The sequence below is a fragment of the Gracilinanus agilis genome, chromosome 4, assembly GCF_016433145.1.
Source record: "Gracilinanus agilis isolate LMUSP501 chromosome 4, AgileGrace, whole genome shotgun sequence".
Taxonomy (NCBI): domain Eukaryota; kingdom Metazoa; phylum Chordata; class Mammalia; order Didelphimorphia; family Didelphidae; genus Gracilinanus; species Gracilinanus agilis.
Window position 1 is genome coordinate 27,488,906 of NC_058133.1, and position 22,445 is coordinate 27,511,350.

At 45.4% G+C, this 22,445-nt stretch overlaps 1 protein-coding gene across 1 annotated transcript in view; it reads left to right on the plus strand.

The window, feature by feature from the left end:
• Window positions 1–22,445, plus strand: part of EPS15 (epidermal growth factor receptor pathway substrate 15) — a 120,408-nt gene that overhangs the window by 39,441 nt on the left and 58,522 nt on the right. The window contains exons 3-9 of the mRNA XM_044677168.1: window positions 8,406–8,495; window positions 10,168–10,215; window positions 11,328–11,423; window positions 12,326–12,391; window positions 13,589–13,714; window positions 14,886–14,945; window positions 21,954–22,151. Coding sequence (XP_044533103.1) covers window positions 8,406–8,495; window positions 10,168–10,215; window positions 11,328–11,423; window positions 12,326–12,391; window positions 13,589–13,714; window positions 14,886–14,945; window positions 21,954–22,151 — 684 coding nt within the window. The remainder of the gene's footprint in view (window positions 1–8,405; window positions 8,496–10,167; window positions 10,216–11,327; window positions 11,424–12,325; window positions 12,392–13,588; window positions 13,715–14,885; window positions 14,946–21,953; window positions 22,152–22,445) is intronic.

Sequence of the window (22,445 nt, forward strand, 5' to 3'; positions counted from 1 at the left end):
CTGCTCTCCTCAGATCTTTTATCCCCTCTGCCCTTCTCTTTGCTGGACCAAGCATGCCTGTCCCTAAGCTTTTCCCATATGGCGTGACTCAAGGCTCCTTACTTAACCTTCCTGGTTTCCTTCCAGATATTCTTCAGTTTATCACTATCCTACTTAAACTAGCACAGTCCACGTGCTTCCTGGCTAGGACAGAGGGTGGTGGGTCTGTCTTCTCCCTCTTCATGCAGCCTAGAGTGGCATTAGCTTTTGTTTTCCTCATCCCATTGCTGCCTCACTGGGTTTGCAGTCCATGAAGAGCCGCAGATCTTTATCAGAACTGTTTGCTGTCTAAAACCAGACCACTCTCATATTACGTGTGTGAAGTTCATACAGTGATCCGGGGATCCTAGCTCTAGATCTAGAAGAGACCTTAGCGACCAGCTAGAGAGGTCATATGACTGCTCACAGCCTTGTAAGCTGGAAACAGAGGCAAAATTTGAATTCAGGTCCTTTAGTGTCAATGGTCTTTCTACTTCATGTTACTTCTTTTTTTCTACCCAAGTGCATGGAGGTCCATTTATACCCATTGAATTTGATCTTAGATTTAGCCCTGTGCTCTAGTCCAGTGATGGTCAACCTTTTAGAGATGAAGTGCTGGGCCTCGCGTGCCCCCCCATCCCCTCCCCACCTCCCCCCTGGCTTCCCTCTTACCCCAGACCAGGGAAGGAGGAAGCACTCCAATTGGCTGCTGGGCAGAGGAGTAAGGGAAGGGAGGAAGGTCCTCAGGCACATCGAGGCGGGGAGGGGAGCAGCTCCACACCTAATCCTTCTGGCTTTTTAGTAAGGAACTCTGGCTGGTGACTGTAGGCATGCCTACAGAAAGGGCTTTGCATGCCCTTTTTGGCACATGTGCCATAGGCTCACCATCATAACTCTAGCCTATCAGGATCCTTCTGTCACCCTTTGTGTTAACTTTTCCTCCCTGCTTTGTGTTATCTGTGCCTTTTATCAAAATTGCATCTCCTTGAGGCACTCTTAGCAGTGACCTCCCACCACCCTGACACTGAACTTCCTCCCAGAGAGTCTGGCTCTTTCTGTCTGATTAGGTCAGCAGCTGATTCATATCTCTCCCTGGTCTTCTCAAGAATGTATTGAGACATTTTATCACAACTTATGACAAAAATCTCAGCAAACCAGACCTGCAGCATTCTCCTCCTCTTCTAATTGAGTAATCTTGTCCAAAAAGGAAATGAGTTAGGCTGGCATGACCTGTCTTTGACTAGGCCATGCTACTTATTGTTCCTTACTGTCAACTATGACCAGTAAAAAATGAAATGACTGAGGAAACAAAGGTTTGAGCTTCTGAGCATGTGGATTTATTAAGCAGTGCATGCCAAGTGCTTTACAAATTGGGACTAAGCCCCTTCCTCAATGTAGGGCTGGACCCCAAATACAGGGGAAAAACTTCTAAAAGACCAATTTATTAAAAGTAAACAGTGCAGCTATAGATAAGTTGATGTCTAATTGGATGAGAGATTACAGACTACTTTCCAAGTTGGGGAGGGGCATCCCACTCCAACTTGAAGTATCTGCAAACAGTCAAAGGAACATGGAGATAATAACTGATTGATCAGTACGGGGCCAGTGTTCAGATAAGACATATGGATTGCTTAAGATGTACAATTATAAGAAAACCCCATGTATCAGTCTTAGGATCTGACTGCATTTTTGGTCACCATAACCTTGGTTAAGGGCCTCTGAATGGCAGGTACAAGTGGTCCAGTTTCCTAGCCAGTCAGGGTTAGGTTCAAACAATGTCAATACGGTTTTCTCTCAGATCCCACAATTGAATACCTGTTTCTCACAGGCCAGAATTTAGAGTAGACCCCATAACTGATTAGAAAGGGAATTCAACTAGCACCAGAATTGAGTCACAAGATGGAGTCAGTGTGGTTCACTCAGTTCCCTCAATTAACCACTTGCTATCCTAATTCAGTTTTCTCACATTTATCCAGATGGTCTCCAATCATCTTGATTGGTCTGTTGGAGTTTTCCCAGGAACCAAAGTCAGTCTCACTGGCCTTTGTCTTTCAGTTTTTGTAGTCTTCCCATTTTTGAAAATTTGCCTTTTCCAGTCTTTTGGTACCTCTCCTATTTTCTATGATTTTTCAGATATCGCTGCTGATAGCTCATTTATCACATCAAAAATAATAATAATAGCTAACATTTATATAGTGAATTCTATGAACCAGGCACTGCGCTAAGTGCTTTACAGTTCTCTCTTTTGATCCTTGCTGAACTTGGTGGGGAGGGGAGTTAGGTGCTGTAATTATTCCCATTTTATAGATGAGGAAACTGAGGCAGAAGTTGAGTGACTTACCCAAAATCACATTCCTGGAAAGTATTTGAGTTCAGGTCTTCTTGACTCCAGGTCCACACTTTGTGCAATTCCTAATCATCAGCTGGGATCAAACAATGTTCAGTGTCCTAAATAATGTTTAACCCTCTCTTTTTTGTTCAGTTTTGGTGCCAATTCATGGTGCGTTAGCAATGGCTGTCCTAAATAGGTGTTCTGGGATGCTAATGTAAGTGACTGACTGCCTGGCCCTGCGTTATCCTCCAGACAGCAGGGATTTTTCATTCTCTTAGTTTTTCTTCTATAGCCCAGGGGGGCAGTGGGGTGTTCAGGGAAGCCTAGCGCCTCTAGTGTGAGGGCTTGCTAAGACCTTTCTGGGGCTGCTCTTCCTCCCTTGGTGTCTGTTACTCAGCTCCCACCAGGGGCCCCAAGAAGCTGTAGCATGTGTGACCTTAAACCTGTCAGTGGGGGGGGGGGTGTTCACCCCAGTGGAAGCGTGTTCTAGAGCTATGAAGACCGCAGAAGTGGGCCCCGTGGAGCGCTTAGAGCTTGGTTAGACTCAAAGAAGCAAAGGTCAGCCATCGCCGGCCGTCTTGAGTTTTTGACTCTGGAAGAGTGCGTGAGGCTGAAGACTCTGTACAGCTCTTCTTCGTTTAAATCCATGTCTGCGTGTTGGAAGACTTCGCCAACGCTGCCACGCTCTTCAGGTAGGAAGGACAAGCCCCGGGGTTGCCTGTGAGCCATCAGGTGTTGTATGGAAGATGGGATGGATGTGATGAGGGCGCAGGCGTTTCCAAAGAGAACATCCCACAGGACTCTGCCCTCCTTGTGGGCCTCCCAGAAGATGTCTTCCATGACAAGTGATGAGCGCCTCACCGTCCCTCTCTTAGGCCGTGGCTCGGCAGACAGCCCTTTCGCTAGTCACATTTACCAGCTTCTCGGGATCTTAGCCCCTTTGTTGGAGCCTGGGAGGCTGCGCTTTGCTCTGTTGAATCAGGACTTTATTTTTAATCACCAAGTGTTGGACGTTGGGATCTCCCTGTGCTGTGGCAGTGAGGAGACCAGGCTTCCCTAGCGCATCCTCTCTAAAACTGCGCGTGCCCTTCTCCGAGTTTCACGGAGGATGGCCCTGGGAGGTGTGTCAGCTACGATCATCAACGTCGCCGAGCGCAGGCCGGGGGCAGCACGGCCGTCTCCTGATGGTTCTTTGGGTGAGCTTCTGTTAATGCTGCGGACGACTTCTCCATTCGGGTGGTGCCTGCTGCCTCCGGCAGGGCCATGTTCAGCAGACGTCTGGGCTCACTGCGCTCAGCTCCCCTCCACTGTGGTGCTGCTGCTTTGGGCAGTTGGGCCTTCTTTGCTACCACTAAACAGCTGGTATATTCTCTCCAAATGATCGGGGCATTTGCTTGTCTTTGTACGTGTCCTCTCAAGAAAGCATCAACTCCCAGAAGACGAGGGCCAAGGCTTGTTTTGTCTTTGTCCCACAGTGCCTGGCATGGGGCCACATGTAGGGGTGCAAGGAAAAGGCTTATTGATTTGAACTGTAACAGAAATGTAGACAAGATTGATCTCATTTTCCATCTCCTGGTGTGGCTGCCCTTCTTCTTTGAGGCACACTCCTCTGGGTCTTACCCCAAAGCATCCTTAAACTCATTTTGGTTTGTGCTGCCTTTTGATGTTTTACAAAGTGAAGATGCATGGAATCGTGACCTAAGGAAAATAGGATCATAGATTGAGAGCCCATAAGACCACCTGAAGTGAAAGATAGGGAAACTGAGGCACAGGGGAGTTAAGCCACTTACCCAAGGTAAGACTCACACCATGGAGTCGTTAAGGACTACCCTGCTGGTTCTGCTATTTATTTGCTTTGGAGTCCACCTCCCTGTACCCTCTTCCAGCCCACATCTCCATCTCATGCCATAGCCAGATGTTCGACTAAAATCATCTACCCGTCAAAAGGAAATGACATGTTAGTCTGTCATGGGCTTTTCTGTGTTTCCCACTTCCTCTCCTTATTACAATCTGGACAGTCAGCCACAAACAGGAACTTTTCCAGATTCAGAGAGCTGGACGAGGAAGATTGCACAACTGTGTGAATCTCTGCTGCAGCTTTTTCTAAAGGCCACTTTTCCTCTTTCTCTCTCTTCTTGATGCTTTTCGTTTCCTAATACATACTACAGTAAATTTCTGATATTTCCTGCCCCTATTGAACCCTTCCTCATCACAGACTACAATACAATACTGGAAGTGTGGTGTCCAAAAGCTTAGTCAACATCATGCTGCCCCAGGAGGATCTGTTCCTGATGAAGCCATGTCAATTGTTTGGGATCGCTGCTTCCTTTCCTCCTTCTTTCTTTAAATCGTTTTATTGATGCCTTTTGTCTTGATGTTAGAGCTCCCCCTTCCCCCATCCTATGGAATCAAACCCAACTTTGTGAGAGAGGAAAAATGAAAACAAGAAATAACATGATGGTACCTGCAATAGCCAGAAAGAGGATGAGGCCACCTCCTTGCCTTCTCTGCTGTCCAGCACCCAGATGGCCTGTGACTGACTTGGAATTGTCACGCCTTCCTTCTCAAAGCCTTCCCCAATGATCTCCTTAATCTAGAATTTTTCTGGAAGTGTCAAGCCAAGGACACTGCTCTGTAGTAGTACTATCTGCCTTCATTTTGGTCCTTTGGATATTGAGGATATGTGGTCATCCAATCCTGCAGGACATCTCCTGATCATAGAGGTGGCTCAGCAGGCCCTTCTCTTTCCTGTTGGTTCTTGTCCTGGGCCATGGCTCATTTGGGCCTGTTGACTTGAACCCATTCTCAGAACCAGGACTTCTCCTCCTATCTCCTTGCTTAGCTGACTAAGAATGAGGAGCAGGGGGATAGACAACATTTGGCCACTGCGTTAAGGTTTTCAGTGTGATTTACATCTAGTCTTATTTGAGCCTCGCTACTGTGTGCCATAGATAACTATTGGGACTTATTCTCCATTTTTGGCAAATGAGAGAATTGGGATCTCAGAGATTTTCTTAGAGTCACACAGTTGTGAAGTGAGTGTCAGAGGCAGGATCTGAATCCAGGACCTCCCAAACCTCAAGTTGAACACTATCCAGTTGCACTGCCTCATCAGCTCCCCATTAGCCCACTTTGTTCTCTTCCTTTAAATGCAGAGACTTGTCTTGTTGGCTGATCAACTAGAAGGAAGTGCCAAGTGATGAGAGGCCTTTCTTCAGGTGATGTTCTTCCTTTTTTCCATGGTTATGATCATAAGAACCCCATTAATTCTCCTTGGTTTCTGGGGATCTCTATATCCCCTCCATAGCTCATAATCTGCTGGACCATGCCATGCTTTCATATTTATTCTACCCTACCTGCTATTTCGTTCATCTTCTGTATGTGACTGGTTGGAATTTCGGTTGGTTGAAGTGTTCCCCAGGCACCAATCTGTGCCTTTAGAAAGCTCCTCTTCATTGTCTGTCTTAAGAATTTTATTTTTGGAATTTCCTTATCTTTCTTGGCCTTAATTGCCTAGCAGACTTGGAGTGTCAGGGATCTTGTCCCTTTACTGAACCTTTGAAATAGATCTTAGATCTTCTGAAACCTAGGCTGCATGTCCTTTTTCTTTCACCAATTCTAACAGAGAGAGGGTTTCTTCCCAACAAAGTTCCTGTTGTTTTTATTTCATCAACCAATTCTTCCTTGTTGGTGCCAATCAAGCCTGGAATCTCAAACTTCTTGGTTCTTCCACCTTCTGGAAATGGAAATGAACACTAAGATCAGTTTGGATTTCCTCAGGTGTCCTGCTCTGGCACAGGAGAAACAGTACGTGAGGGTGCCCCAGCAGTTGCCCTGATAACTGAATCCTCCATTCCTCCTCTGCTGGGCCTCAGTGTTTTCTAGCTCCTTCGGTGGCGTCCTCATGACATCCTCCTTTTTTCTCCCTCTGCTGATCTTCACCCAGGCCTGCCCCACCCATACTATTGCTTCACAAGTAGTACATTTTCTGAATTCTACACCTCTGCCCTTCCTGCCACCCCTTCACCCTCCCATCATCTTCTTTCTGGTTCCCTCTGAGTATGGCCTTGTTCCACTTACAAGTCCTGTGACTTACCTACAAGGTCAGCATTGCCTCGGTAGCTGAATTTCTTTAGAAGTGCCAACTTGCAGGATTATCAACAAACAGTTCTTTTATTTTTGCATTATCCAGCTACTAGATTTCTGGTCTGAAGAACTGGATTGGAACCTCTTCCCTCCTTGATTAGCTTTGTGACCTTAGTCAAGTCACATAATATCAACTCCCAAATGAATAATGCTTTCAGGGTGACAAAGCATTCCCCTCAGATAACCCTGTAAGTCTAAGTAGAAGCTGACTTTGATAGGTGTGGGAATTCTGGCTCAGAATGTGACCTGTGCAGGGTGATAGTCTCGGTTTTCTCATCTGTAGAACAGTTCAACATCTATACTTTCTGCCTCACATTGTAGTTTTAAGAAAAGGGCTTATAATTTGTGTGGGAATGGCCACCTTGATTCTTAGAGCCATCTCGAAGGACCACCCTTGGAGACTCTTGTCCTCAATCTGTCTTTTTTTAACCTTTACCTTCTGTCTTAGTATCAAATCCAAGACAGAAGAGTGGCAAGGGCTAGGCAATGGGGGTTAAGTGACTTGCCCAGGGTCACACAGTTGGGGAGTGTCTGAAACTACATTTGAACCCACATCCTCCTGACTCCGAGGCCTGGCTTTCTATCTGCTGTGCCACCCAGCTGCTGCATTTGTCTTCAGTCTTGATAAACAACATTTTACTGGCCTAGGGGAAAGCATTCTCTTAAGGTATCAGAGTACAGTGGCAGTCTCATTATTTTCCATTGGCTGCTTCCCTTGATGGTGGCTCTGGGGGTGGGGGGGTGGGTGAAACTTAGAGCAGGGAGGAGAGAAGGGAGCACTGTTGTTCCTAGGTTCTCAGGTTCAAGTCCAAGGTTATAAATGTTATGCTTATCATATTTGTAGATGGCACTAAGCTAAGAAGGTGAGTTAATGCAGAGGATGACAGGATCCCAAAACATCTTTACAGGCTAGAATGATGACTGATTCAAGGATGAAATTTAATAGGGATAAAAATAAGCCATCTTCTCAAGTGTAAGATGGGAGAAGGGAAGGGAATAAGCATTTATTAGGTGCCTACTATGTGCCAAGCACTGCGCTAAGTGCTTTTTAAAGGTATCTCATTTGAGCCCCACCACAACCCTGGGAGGGAGGCACTATTATCCCCATTTTATGGTTGAAAAAACTGAAGCAAATAGAAATTAAGTGACTTGCTCAGGGTCACACAGGAAGTATCTGAGGCTGAACTCGAGTTTTCCTGAGAAGGACCACCAGTCTCTTTTTAGGGAGGCTTACAAGAATAATTCCTGTGGAAAAAAATCTCTTAAATTTAATTTTAGTTTCCTACAAGCTCATTATGAATTAGCATTTTGCATCACGGTCGCCAAAAATTCCATTTCACCTGTAAGTATCTTAATAGTGCCCGTGCCTAGTAGGCAACTCTTTCAGCCACCCCCTGCATCCTGTGCTTTGTTCTGGGCATGTCATCTTAGAAAGGCATGGACAGTCCAGAGCATTTTCAGGAGAGCGTGACTAATAGTGAGGGGACTGGACATCAAGTGATAGGGGGCTGACTGAAGACAGGGGACGATGTGGCCGGCAACTTTTAAGTATTCAAAGAGCTATCTTATGATGAAGATTTTGCCGTCTTCCCTGGTCTTCCGTGTTTGGCTCCCAGAGTAGAGCTGTGGCTCCATGGGAGGTCATAGACATGCTCATTAATCTCTCTAAATGAGTGAAATCAGGTGACTCATTTTGACTCTTACAGATCTAAATCCTAGGCTCCTAAGCCACTTACCTCCTCTGGTTCCTCAGTTTCCCCACCTGTCAGTGGCTGGTTTCGTCTTCCATCACCTCCATCAGCAGGAAGGTTGGGAAGACATGTGCTTCATAACCTGACTGAAGGCTCACACAGATCCTTGTCTCCCAGCTTGACCTACGCACCACTCATGTTCAATTGTCTCTTTTCAGGTAGACTCAAACAATGTTGGAAGGGTGCTGGCCCCTGATGCTGCAGCTTTTCTGAAAAAATCAGGCCTTCCGGATTTGATCCTTGGAAAGGTAGAACATTGGTCAATTACTCCACTCCCGTCCTTGTCAGTTTGGGACTTTAGAATGAAACTGAGGCTGCCAGGACACGGTCATCGGTCATCACGACAGGAGAGCCAGAGCTTAGACCTAAGTGCTGGGCCACACAGGTGCCCAAGTCAGGGGCTTTTCAGGATTGCCAATCCAGCTCACAGCTCAGCTTCCAACCAGCCTTTTTGGGGTGCTCACACTGTGCCAGGAATGTGTTCTCCACTTTGGTCTTTGGAATTCCTGCTTTTCCTAAAATTATCTTTTACAGCTCTGCAGAAGTCCTCCCTGGTTCCCCTCAGCTGATCATGACCTTCCCTCCTCCCCCAGCTTCTCACTTGGCTTTTCTTCATGGACTCTTTGTGTGTGGTTGGGGTACTTCCATAATCCATCTCTAAGTTGGGAGTTTATTGGAGTCTTGCAAGGGTCAGGTGAGGCCCAGCAGGGCTATAGTGCACATTAACTGAATTTGCTGAGCAGCCATTTCTTTTTTCTTTTTTAATGTATTTCATCAACTATTTCCCAATTACATTTCCCAGTTACTTAAAAAGATTTTAAGATTCCTTTTTAAAAATTTTGAGATTCAAATTCTCTCCCTCCCAGCTCTCCCCTACCTCTTGAGAAGACAAATAGTATGATACTCATTATACATGTGAAGTTCTATAAAACCTACTTCCATGTAGCCACATTGCAAAAGAAAACACACCTACCCAAAAATAAGAAACATAAAGAAAGTGAAAAAAATCTGCCTCGAGTTACCCTCAGAGCTCACCAGATCTCTCTCTGGAGGGTGGATAATACTATATGCCACAGGTTCTTTGGGATTGTCTTGGATCTTTGTCTTTTCAAAGAAGCTAATGTCACAGCTGGTCACTGTACAGTATTGCTCTCACTGTTTAAAATGGCCTCTTGGTTCTTCTCACTTCACTCTGCATTAGTTCATGTAAGACTTCTCAGGTTTTTCTGAGCTCTTGTTCATCATTTATAGTGCAAAAGTATTCCTTCATGTTCCTGTGTCACAGCTCAATGGGAATCCCCTCAATTTCCAATTCTTTGTCTCCATGAAAAGAGCAAGCAGCTACATCTTAAGCACATATTACACACAAGGCTCCAGCTCTTTGAGTAGGGCACAAAGCACATGTAAGCAGTTCAATGGAATGAACATTGATCACTTGATTTGTGCTGACTTCAGGGTAGAGGACAAAAGACCTGCTGCCCACAGAGAGCTCTAAGTCTAGTCAGCATCCATGGGAAACACACAACATAGGAAATAATCTGTGAAAGTGCTTATGGGAACAGAGAGATCATTGCTTCCTGTCTCTCTGAATCTGTCTCTTGTTTTCTTCCTTGGAAGGTGAGAAGAAAACCCAGTAAATGGGGTTCATTCTGTGGGAAGCTGGGCAGGGATCCGAGCTCTCCAAGGTAGTAACATGATTGAGCTGCACAGATGAAAACAGCGAGTTATTTTGTGCCCCTCCAACCTAAGTAAACTTTGACTTTCAGAAAAATCCTGGGACAATTAGATGGAGGAGATTTGAGGGTTTTCAGTTCTGGCTTCCCAGGGCAGATGGGGAGTATGGACTTACCTGATGAGGCTCTTCAGATCTGCCGTACTTGAGGGATGACACGGGCTGTTTGATTTTGTTTTTCAATTCAGATCTGGGACTTGGCGGATACAGACGGCAAAGGTATCCTGAACAAGCAGGTAAGATGATTTCTGAGCCTTCAGAGAGCCATGTAGATGCGAGAGCTCAGCACTCATCCTTTTTTTCCATGGTTTAATCCAGCGATGGGCAAACCTTTTAAAGAGGGGGCCAAAGGAAAGGAAATGCTCATGTCTGTCTGTTTCTAAGGCAACTCCTTTGACGTTTCACTGTATTGTAACCTCCTCATTGTATTCGTCAGATTAGGAATATTGTCCTGCGGCTGGATAGAACATTTCAGGGCCACCCTCCCCCCCCCCCCAATCTGGCCCACAGGCCATAGTTTGCCCATCACTGGTTTGATCATCCACTAGCTGTCAGATGAATTCACTTCAACAAGTAGTAAATCCCTAAACACCATCCTCCAAGGTTGGAGTAATCATGGCTTGGGCAATGGGGAAGGGGTCTGCCATGGTCTCAGCAGAGGCCTCAGTTCAAGTCCTACCACAGATGGATACTGTCTGCATGGCCATCCTCATAATGGCCATCGTTTACATAGATTCTCTCATTTGATCTCAGCAACCTGGCAAGATGGGTGCTCACAGTGAGAATGTAGGGCTCTGTGAGTCCCCCGGCCTGTCCTCTGGCACACGGCCTAGTGTCTGTGGGAGCTGGGATGGGGTCTCCCTCACTTCTCTCCTGTTGGCAAGTCTTCAGAGGGTTCTCCCACACCAGCTGCCTCTCCAGAACTTCTGGGTGCCTCCACTTACTGGTTTGTAAAATGAAGATTGAGCAACAGGATGGGAAGGGCCCTTCAGCCCCAAGATGTATGATCTCACAATGCTTTTCTGGTATTCAGTGTGACACTGGTGAGGCACTGCCCTAGGTCCTGAGGAGACTGACCATCTGTCCATCCCGGCCCTCAGACTTACACGCATCCGAACAGCCTCTCTTGCTCTCAGTGGAAGATGTTCTGGTTTACCTGTGCTGTAACTTGCGTGAAATAATTAGATCATTAATGAAGATAAATTAATTTTTTCTTTAATGTTACCAACAGATGAATGTACTTCCCAGTGACACGGAACCTGGGAACACAGTGACAGAGTAGTCTTGGGTTTGCTTTTGCTTACCAGCCCTGGCTTCAGGGTATCCTCTTGATCTTTTTTCTCCTCAGGAATTTTTTGTGGCTTTGAGGCTTGTGGCATGTGCACAAAACGGACTGGAAGTTTCCCTGAGCAGTCTTCATTTGGCTGTCCCTCCACCTCGATTTGTAAGAAAAGTCATATTTAAATCTGCATTCATGGGATAAAGTTCTCTCCCCTCCAACATCAGTCCGGGCTAGTTATTCCCAAAGTACAAGGGCCTGTTGGGTGCTCCGCAGAGGGAGGAGGTGAGCTGGGAGACCAGGAAAGGGGAAGAGGCTTCCAGGGCCTGAGGACATTCACTGTGGGTAAAAACGCTGGTCAGCAGAGCCATTTTCAAATATGGCCATTTCTGTGGTGAAAGAGAGACAGAGGCGGTGAGGAAGAGGGAGACAGGAGTGGGGAGAGAGATGGAGAGCGAGAGCGAGCATGTGTGTGTATCCCAATGCTTTGGTTGCTAGCCCTTTCCTGGGGGAGGAAGTGAGGCTTCTGTAGGCTCAGTCTTCTAGCCAAGCTGACTGGGCTTAGCGCCCTGGTCAGTTAGGGACTGCCCATGGGCCCTGGGACGTGGGGAGAGACAAGATGGGGCACCTTCAAGCACAGCTTCCTGGCCAGACTGCCTGCCCAGAGGAGAGGCTGCTTGGCAGCAGTTGTCAGCGGACACTGAACGTGACCGAGAGGCCTCATTGTGGCGAGGCCTTAGGCCTGCCCACTCCCATGGTTCTACCAAGAATGTGGTTGCCGGCCATAAGCCGGGGCTGGAAAATCCCGTTATCGTGTTGCGATTTCCATCCCATCCACTGTAATGACGTCCGTCCTGTATTTCCACAGCGGCCCTGTGTACAATGAGGCCACAAAGGACTCTGCATTCACACACGCAGAGGGGAAGAGGATAATTCAGGGAATGTTTCCCCTTGGAAGTTTGGCTTGGCTCCCCAATACCCTCCCCACCGCCCACCGCCTTGGGGTGGGGGATGTAAACAGGCCAACCCTCAGCATCCCAAAGCGTCTCCCCTGTTTTCTGTTGCAGCGCGATTCCAGCAGCCCATTGCTACTCAGCGGAACAGCGTCGCCCGAGCTCCCCTGGGCTGTCAAAGTAAGTGCCTGTTGGACCCTCTCAAGAGGGGGGAGGCCCCCAGGCCTGAAGGGGCCATTCTCACAGCACCTGAGGCGAGCCCTTGGCTTCCAGGGACACTGACCGTCCGGAGGCGTGCTTGCAGGCGGTCAGTGAACACGTGGGCTCTGGGTCCAGGATTAAATGACACGGGCTGCTTTACTTGAGAAGTCCTGTAACTGAGCCCTTGGGTTTAGACCTTTCTTTTTGTAAAATTGATGGGGCCACAGGGACCTGAGCCCTTGGCAAGTTTAAGTCCCCCCATCAGCCATTTTAAAGGGAAGATTTCTAGGGAAATGGATTTATTGTGCTTCAGAAATGAATGCCATCCAACTGATTATGTGACTGATACTCTTTGATAGTCTTGGGAAGGTCGTTTTGAAAATCTTCCCTGTATTCTGGTTGGGTGATGCATTTCAAACATGGCATTGAATAGATAGTGACAGTGTGTAAGCCCTGGGTGCGAGGCTTTGACAATCTTGGGCAAATGTGCAACCGCTTGGTTTGGTCTCTTGTTCAGGTGATATTTGCATAGGCTGGCTTTCCAGCGGCTAGAGCAGGGGTTCCCAAACTTTTTTGGCCTAGCGCCCCCTTTCCAGAAAAAATATGACTTAGCGCCCCCTGTCACATACTATCACCGCCCCCTCACAGCTATTCTCTGCCCCCAAATGCACCCGTGGCCATCCCCGCCCTCTGGATCGCTGCAGCACCCACCAGGGGGCGGTGGCGCCCACTTGGGGAATCACTGGGCTAGAGGGTGGGTTCACATTCTGAGGCACAACAGGCCAGTGCTGTTTAACGGGTAAGGCAGGGATTTTTTTAATTTCAAAGAACTTGGCAAGGCGATGGTGTCCCAAGGCAAGAAGACTGTGAGCCTTGGCTCAAACGATCGATAGGCCTGTTTCCTTTGAGCACAGACAATCTGTGGCTTTCTCCAGAAATGGAATGTGCTATGAGAAGGGTAGCACAGCCAGAGAACAATTAGGACTTCTGGGAGTCGTGGAGGATTTAATTGCGACTATTATTCTGCTCAATATAAAAATGAGACTTTTATATGTTTTATGTAATGCTTTAAAAAAATCTAATGGCAAGGTTTTGTTTTTTTCTATGGTCAGAAAATCATCTTTATGTTATCTGTGATCTTACCCTCTTTAACTTACTTTCTTTTCAATATTACAGTCTGAGGAGAAGGCCAAATATGATGCTATTTTTGACAGTCTTAGCCCTGTGGATGGATTCTTGTCTGGAGAGAAGGTGAAGCCAGTGCTGCTTAACTCCAAGCTGCCCGTGGATATCCTTGGGAGAGTAAGTCATAATGTCTGTCAAAATAAAGAGAAGGCACTTGACTTTGGGGCTTGGGGAATTGATGGATCATGAAACATGTTTTTTTGGGTTTTTTAGTATTTGACCATCACCTCTATTAAATTGAAAAAATGTTGCAAATTTTAAATCCCCTTGCCAATTTTTTCATGTTTATATATATTTTAATATCACATCTTTCTCTTATTTTGAAATTTTCTCATGCTGGCAGGCCTGACATAATTTTCATATTTATTGTTATTCAGTATTTGTTTTCTCAGTGTCATAGCTAGTTACTACAGGCATTAAGAAATCACATTGAATCTCCCAAGTAGGTTTCTTTCTGATTCATTGCATTCCACATTTATTGCCTAGGATTTGAAGCTTTCCTTTGAGTTTTTGATAAAGGGTTTTTTTCTAGTAGATTACTTTAAAAAAAAAAAAAAAGTCTTATGTCTTAGTATCAAAGGCCAGGCAATGGGGTTAAGTGACTTGTCCAGAGTCACACAGCTAGGAAGTGTCTGAAGTTGGATTTGAGCCCAGATCCTCCTGACTCCAGGCCTAGCACTCTGTCCACTGTCCTACCTAGCTGCCCCAGAGATTTTTTTAAAGTAACATTTCTAAACTAAATTTTCCAACTTTCTGTTACTTGTTTCCTAAAAATACTTTCTGTGCCTATATAATTTTTTTTTAAACCCTTACCTTCTGCCTTAGAATCAACACTATATATTGGTTCCAAGGCAGAAGAGTGGTCAGGGCTAGGCAGTGGGGTTTAAGCCCAGGGTCACCCAGCTGGGAAGTTTCTAAGGCCAGATTGGAACCCAGGACCTTCCATCTCTAGGCCTGGCTCTCAATCCAGTGAACCACCCAGCTTCCCCCAGCTATATAATAAATTAAAAAAGTTGATAATTGCTCAGTTTCATGACATTAGGAAATGCTAACTTTGAATTCGTCATCAGAAAGTTCTAGAACATCGAGGCTTTCTCCAAGGCCCTTAGCTGCCAAGAGCCACGCTTCCCCCTCTACAAAGTGTTCCTGCCTCTGTCCCAGGACTTTGGGAAGATTGCAGGTGATAGGTGGTGCTGGTGTGCTCCGGAGATGTTCACCGTCTCCTGATTAAGTTTGGCTCTTCAGCCCGACGTGAAGAACTCTAAGTCATCTCTGGGGTTTGTTTCAGGTTTGGGAGTTAAGTGACATCGACCATGATGGAATGCTGGACAGAGACGAGTTTGCCGTTGTAAGTATCTCTCCCGACTTCCGGTCACTCACGTGGCTCCATTCACGTGCCGCTTCCCCCACACCCTGCTTGCTCAGTCTCTTCTCTTCCTTCCTCTTTTTCCTTTCTCTAAGCTGGCACCTGCCTAGACTCATTTCTCCCTCCAACAGTCTTGTGTCACATTTCCTCACCAATCTGCCGTTTTCAGCCAATCGCTGCTGACAGCCATTCTGTTAGAGCACGCTTTGCCTCTTTCTGGGGGAGAAAGGCTTGAGGGCCCTATATAGTTAGACCTTCTTTTTCTTTATATACATCTCATTTTCTAAAAAGAAAGAAAAGAATCCCCTCCCACCCTCACCCCCAGCAATAATCTGGAGGCTTTGGGAGTCCCATGGTCCCTAGCATCAAAATTATCTCTGTCCCACCTTGACTGTTATTATTATTAGTTACTTATCCATGATGGATTTAGGAATGTTTAAAATTTTCTTGTTATTTTTTTAAAACTTGAGTTGAATCTTGGTTTCATTTTTTTAAAAGCCAGAGGACGTTTTAGAATTGGTGCCTAAATAATAATAATAATGATAATGATGGCTAGCATTTATATAGGTCTTTAAGATTTGCAAAATGTTTTGCAGATATTATCTCATTTTATTCTCATGATATTCTTGAAAGGCAGGTGCTGTTATTATCCCTGTCCTCTATAAGAACCAGCAGAATTTGAATTCGGATCTTCCTGCCTCCAGACCCAGTGCTTTCATTCACGATACCTTGGTTCTTACACCCATCTAAAACAGGTCAAATGAAGGCCTGAGTCTGGTATCAGGATAGATTCTGCTCTTCTCCTCTTGTGGAGAACAAAGGAGTATGTTTCCTCCTTCGCATGGCAGGCCTTGGAGCATTTGAAGACCGCCGTAGCATCTCCCCTTCTCCCCATGGCTTTTGTTTCCATCACCGAGGACTTTTGTGACATGATCTTAAGGGCCTCCCCGCCTCGCCTCCCCCTCCTGTGCTCCCCCTCCTGTGCTCCCCCAGTGGCCCGAGGCCCTTGACTCACAGCCAAGGTGTCGCTTGCTCAGCGCTGCCATGGCAGAGGAGGCCTGCCTCTCCTGCGTCACCGGCCATGCCAGGGCTACCATCTGTATAATTAGAATTTGCTCCCCAGGACTCTAAATCCCAACTTCCCATGTTTCTTCTTACATTACGTACCAATGTAGGGAAGATATAAATTGTGTGTAACTCCGCCCTCTCGCTCTCTTCTTCCCAGAATGTGACTGAGGGGAGAGCTTGGCAGGAAAAGTTTACTCATGTGGCTTTACTCAGGTTTTTACTTTTGTTCTTTACTTCTACTTCAAGGGATTATTAGTAAACTTTATAAATACAATACTTGGATTTATTGGATATTAATTTTAATCTCACCTGTCTGAGATCCTCCTTCCCTTCCCGGGCAGCTCTGAATTTGAAGTCTTCCGTTGGTCGTAGAGAATTTGCCTCACCCGGGACAAAGGAGCAAAGTATTGTGCTTGATTACTAGTCTCACCCTGGTAGCCTTCTCCCAGGAGCGAAGCATGAGCACTTTAAAAAATGAGCCTGGGACGAGTTTGGGGAATGGGTTTAGAGACTAGGTCAGTCTTCAGCTTGTCCATTTGCTTCAGAATCTCAGATCCATTTCTGAAATTAGAAGAGAAAACTCAAGTCATTTTCCCCAAAGCATTGCCTGGGAGTCCAGCTTCCCCCCAAGTCCCATTTGGTCCATGATTCAGGGGATGCCTTCCAGGGTTCTTCTGAGAGGTCAGGCTTTGATTTGCCTGAGCTAGTGTTGGGGAGGTGAGTATTTGTCCCGCAGGGATCGCTTTGCTTCTTTGTTTAAACTCTGCACTTAGTTTACCAACTTATGGATAATAGAGGCCAGTTTCCATGTGCCGTGCTCGGCCGCCTTGGCGTCGGGCACCCACACAGCTGGCTGACGCTTAGAACTGGATCAGCCACATTCCATGCTGCCAGTTCTCTTGGGGCTGGGGCAATTTGGAGGGACTCACCTGCCTGCCTTCATGGGGTGACGAAGCCTGCTTTGAGCTGAGAGCTTCAGGTGCAGGGTTTCCTTGTTTTGTTTCATAATGTTTATTTTTCCTATTTATTTTTTTCAGATATTTTCAAAAGTATTTTTAAAAGACCCAGAATCTGTTGTTTGTCTTTTTTAAAAGGGCTCATTCATTTGTCTTATCTTTTCTGCATCAGAAAATCATAGATTTGGAGTTGGGAGGGCCCTTAGGAGTCATGCAGCTAGACCCCTGCGTTTGATAGATGAGGAAAAGGAGGCTCAAAGAGGGTTCTTACCCCAAGGCATACAGGCAATGAATGTGAAAGGCAGAATTTGAACTCGAGCCCTCTGGCCCCAGATCCAGCACCCTTTCTCCTTTCTACAGACCTCCACAATGTGGCTCATATCTATCCTTTTCTCTCTTCAGCGAACAACCATTGATTAAGCACCTCCGGTGCACCCACAGCTATAGGGGACACACATATTAGCAAGTAAAACATTCTCCACTCTCAGGAATTTGTGCTGTAATCAGAGAAGGGCACGTATAAAGGGGGTGAGGGAGGGTACCCAGCTGGGGCAAGGAACAGGGCTGCCAGGGAGGATGCCAGCAGGGGAGTTCTGAGAGGGATGAAGCCCTCGGAGATGGCAGAGCAGGCCCTTGGGTGGAGGCACTCAAGGAAGGGCAGGAGGAGGGGATGAGGCTGCTGGTGAGGAGCTGCTGCTTATAGAGGGAATCGTGGTCCCATTTTCATTACTAATTTTTGCCGGGTCTCTGGTCAGATCCCATGAGTTCAGTAGGTGTCTGTGAAGCCCTGTCTCCCTTTATTTATGTAAAACAGCAACTGCTTTTCATCACAAGGTTCTGGGCCACTTTCCTTCTCCCCCACCTCCGCCCCATTCTTTCCTGTATCAGTTTTATATAATTGAGTGAATTAAGTCTGTTTCCATTTCTTCAGGTGTGGAAACAGTCCAGAGAAGGAGTTGAACGTAACAGAATTGGGTTCCTCAGCTCATCCAGAACCGCCCCCCCATTCACTCACGCTGCCCTTTTGCTTCCTTCATCTCTCAGTAACACTGCCCACCCCCCCACTTCCCCCATGTGGAAAGGCCCTTGTCTGTCAGCCTAGAATTTTAACAGGCCTGGTTAATTATTTTTATTGATTTGGATTCCAGACCTTAAATTGAGCTGGTTGTTTATCCTCAGCATTGCTTGAGCATCAGGCCTGGGGCTCAAGAACGCAGAGCTAGGTCCCTTGGGAGCTTTAAGGGAAGGAGAAGCTGTCACCCTTGCCCTGAGGCAGCTTATATTCCTCCGGTGGCCACAGGACCCTCGTTCCTGCTGCTATTTTCAGAGACAATAACTGGCATCCAAGTGATCGAATCCCTTCGGGGACTAGCTGCCAGCCCAGAGAATCAGAGGAGCTCTGAGCACACTCTGTTCAGCAAGCGTTTGTTAAGCGTGTCTTTTGTGTTGATGAGAGCTCTTGTTTCCCTAGTTTTAGCCTGAGCTTTCCTCACTGTGCAAGTATTGTTCCCATTTTGCAGAGGAATCAAGGCACTGGGCTGAGACCCAGGTCAGACTTCATGAAGGGCTCAGGGGCTCTGGGGCAGGGGGAGAGGTAGGAGTGGCCTGAGAGGTGGTCACCCCCTTTGAGTTGACTTTGCTCTTCATTTATAGTCAGAAACAAGGTTTTAGCTCTGTTTGCCAGTTACACGTGTAAGAGGTTCTTGTTAATATTGAAATTAAATATCATTTGCTATGGTGGGATATATAGAGAAGAAGAGAGATTTTCTGGGTCTCCCTTTTTTCTCCCTCTGTATATGCCAGAAGGCTAGCATAGACCCAGAGCTGGAGGGACCCCAGGACCTCTGGGGCTTCCCATTGCCCTCGCCTTTTGGGGACTCTCAGCACCAATCTGGAGAAACAGAACCTCAGGCTTATTCACAATTTCAAGTTAGTCACGACTTGTGGAAAGTTTTAGAAATTTATTTTGAATCCGTTTGTGAAGGAAAGCAGCACATTGAGGCAATGGGAAATGAAAAACATGTTCTTTAGCTTCCAAAAATTTTTGTTGTCCATTGACAACAGATGGCTAACTGTACTTTGTGTTTTCAGTACCCGCCTTTCCAGGAAATCGCTTCCATCTGCCGAGAGGAACGCTGACCTTTTGTGGGCCTTGCTAATCATTTCCCCTCATTCAGTGCCAATCTTGTACTTCTCTCTCAATTCGAAATGGCCCTTGAGTCATGAGTTTTTGAGTCTGATCTGTTTCTGTAACCCCAGGCTCGGTGGAGGCCGAGATAGAGACAGGCCTTTCAGTGTGACTCTAAAACAGAAGCTTAATTCTTGGGCCCTTCTTAGGGAGGGGACCGTTTTTGGTAGGGGCCAAAGGACTAAAAGCTAGTTTTTCTGGGTGTGGAAGCCATAGTGTTTATCTCAGAATGTCAAGTGTTTTTGTTCATGGGAACCTAATTCATATCAGACCTAAACTTCTGCTTGGGGGGAAAACAAATTTAAGGACATTTTGTATTATGTGAAAGAAATGAAATGGAGGAATTGCAGGCCTGGCAAATGGAGTAGAAACTGAGCAATTTTGCTGGAATGATAGACATGACTGGATCCTGTTGGTCCCAAATGGAGCTTTGGCTTTGGTTACCACCAGTGAGGCTCTTTGGAGCAGAAGGGAAGGCCAGAGAGAGAGTGGGCCTGTGGGCCCCGTTCACAACCCTTTAGCAACCCTGACATCTTTGGCTTTTAAAGCTCCTGGATAAAGGAGGCTGGAAAGGCCTGGAAAAGTTCTGAGCTGCCCTTAGGAACTGCAAGACTAGTCAGTGCTTTGGGGATAGGGGTGGGAGGGTCACACATGCTCCTCATTTCTCCTTCACAGCCACTGGAAGCAGGGGTTGACTACTTGCCTTGGTGCAGATATTTTGGTGGTAGGAAAGCACCTGCCTTTAATGACTTGGGGAATACTCCCAAAGAAGCCTCTAACTGGTTCAGTATTCTTTTTTTTGTTTTTAAATCCTTACCTTCCATCTTAGACTCAATACTGTATTTTGGTTTCAAACAGAAGATTGGTAAGAGCTAGGCAATGGGGTTAAGTGACTTGCCCAGGGTCACACAACCAGGAAGTGTCTGAGGCCTGATTTAAACCCAGGAACACTGCTCCCCCCCAAATCTCTGGGCCTGGCTCTCAATCCATTGAGCCACCTAGTTGCTGCCTTTTTTCTTCTTCCATTTTATTTATTCATCCACCTACTTATTTATTTTCATTTAAATGTGCTTTATTTTGATATTCACTTTAAAATTTTTTGAGTTCTAAATTCTCTCCTTCCCTCTGCCTCTTCCCTACTTATTGAGAAGGCAAGCAATCTATCAATTATACATGTGAAATCATGCAAAGCATATGTCTATGTTAATCATGTTGGGGGGAAAAAAAGCAAGAAAAATAAAATGAAAAAGTGATTCAGTTGACACTCAGGAGTCTATCATTTCTCCATCTGGAGTAGCATTATTCATCTTGAATTATTTGGAATTGTCTTAGATCAGAGTAGCTAAGTTTTTCCACAGTTCATCATCTTTAAAATATTGCTGTTACTGTGTACAAATGGTTTCCTGGTTCTATTCTCATAACTTTGCATCAGTTCATATGTCTTCTTAAGTTTTTCTTTCTTGTTTAAAAATAATTTTTTATTTATTTCATTAAATATTTTCCAAATACATGTAAAAAAAATTTTTAACATTTATTTTTTTTAAATCTTAAGTTCCAAATTCTCTTCCTCCCACCCTTACCTCACTCTTTGGGAAAGAAGCAAACAATTTACCATTGATGATATATGTGAAGTCATGCAAAATATATTTCCATATTAACCATATTATAAAAGAAAGCACACACAGAAAGAAGAAAGTTATAAAAGCACACTTCCATACTTATGAGTTTGTCAGGTCCTTCTCTGGAGGTGGATAGCATTTTTCATCATGCGTTCTTTGGAATTGTCTTAATCAGAAAAGTTGTCTTCCATAGTTGATCTTACAATATTGCTGTTACTGTGTACATTGTTCTCCTGCTTCTACTTACTTCCCTTTTCATCAGTTCACATAAGTGTAACTAGGTTTTTCTGGAAATCGCTGTGCTTGTCATTTCTTATAGCACAATGATATTCCATCACAGTCATATACCACAACTCATTCAGCCAGACCCCAATTGATGGGCATCCCCTCAGTTTCTAATTCTTTGTCACCACAGAGAGTCATTATAAATATTTTTGTACAAATAGGATCTTTTACCTTTCCTTTGATCTCTTTGGAATACAGACCTTACCACTGGATCAGAGGGATCCAGTTTTTAGAGCCCTTTAGGCACAGTTCTAGATTGTTCTCCATAATGATTGGATCAGTTCGCAGCTTCACCAACAGTACATTAATGTACTTATTTTTCCATATTCACTCCAGCATCTGTCATTTTCATCATGTTAGTCAATCTGATAGGTATGAAATGATATCTTGGAGTTGTTTTAATTTATATTTCTCAAATCAGTAGTGATTTAGAACATTTAAAAAATTTGATTATTGAAAAACTTTGATTTCTTCTGAAAATTACCTGTTAGTGTCCTTTGACCACTTATCAGTTGGGGGGTTGCTCTTTTATAAATTTCACTCAGTTCTCTATATATTTGAGAAATAAGGCCTCCATCCGAGATTCTTGCTGTACATTTTTCTGCCCAGTTTCCTGCTTTCCTCCTAATTTTGGCTGCATTGTTTTTGTTTGGTAAAAACTATCAAAATTATCCATTTTTTTCCTGTGATTCTCTTTATCTCTTCTTTGGCCATAAATTCTTCCCTTAACCATAGCTCTGACAGGTAAATTTTTCTATTCATTTCTTAGTTGCTTATGGTAATGCCCTTTATGTCTAAATCATATGCTCAATTTGACTGGCTCAGTATTCCTAATGATGGTAACATGTCTTCTCTTGGGTCATTTCCTTTGAAGGCCATGTTTTTGGTATACTGTGCCCTGGAGAAAGAACCTGTGCCAATGTCCTTACCTCCAGCCTTGGTGCCACCTTCAAAGAGAAAAACGGTCAGTACTCCAGCCTCCAGAAGGTCCATGCCTTCCATGGCGCCTGCCAAGGACTCACGCCGGAACTCATCACCCGTAGGTGTCTTACCTACCAGAACACAGTCACAGGTAGACATGCATTCTTGCTAAAAATCTTTGATTGAGGATTAATCCAAGTGGAGGAAGTCAGATTTGGTGCTTATGGTACCCACATCCTAGGATGTGCAGAAGAAAACCATGTGCACCATCTCTGCCTTTTTCCCCTTGTTCCCTTTCTAAGTTGGGCACCCAGACAGGTAGCCAGTGCCAAGCTAAGGATTGAAGATGTTCCCTGCCAACCCAGCAAATTTGCCTTTCGCTAGGTAGTACCATAGGAGATTCTGTTTATGTCTAGGCAAGTCTTGGTTCTTTGTAGACTAATGA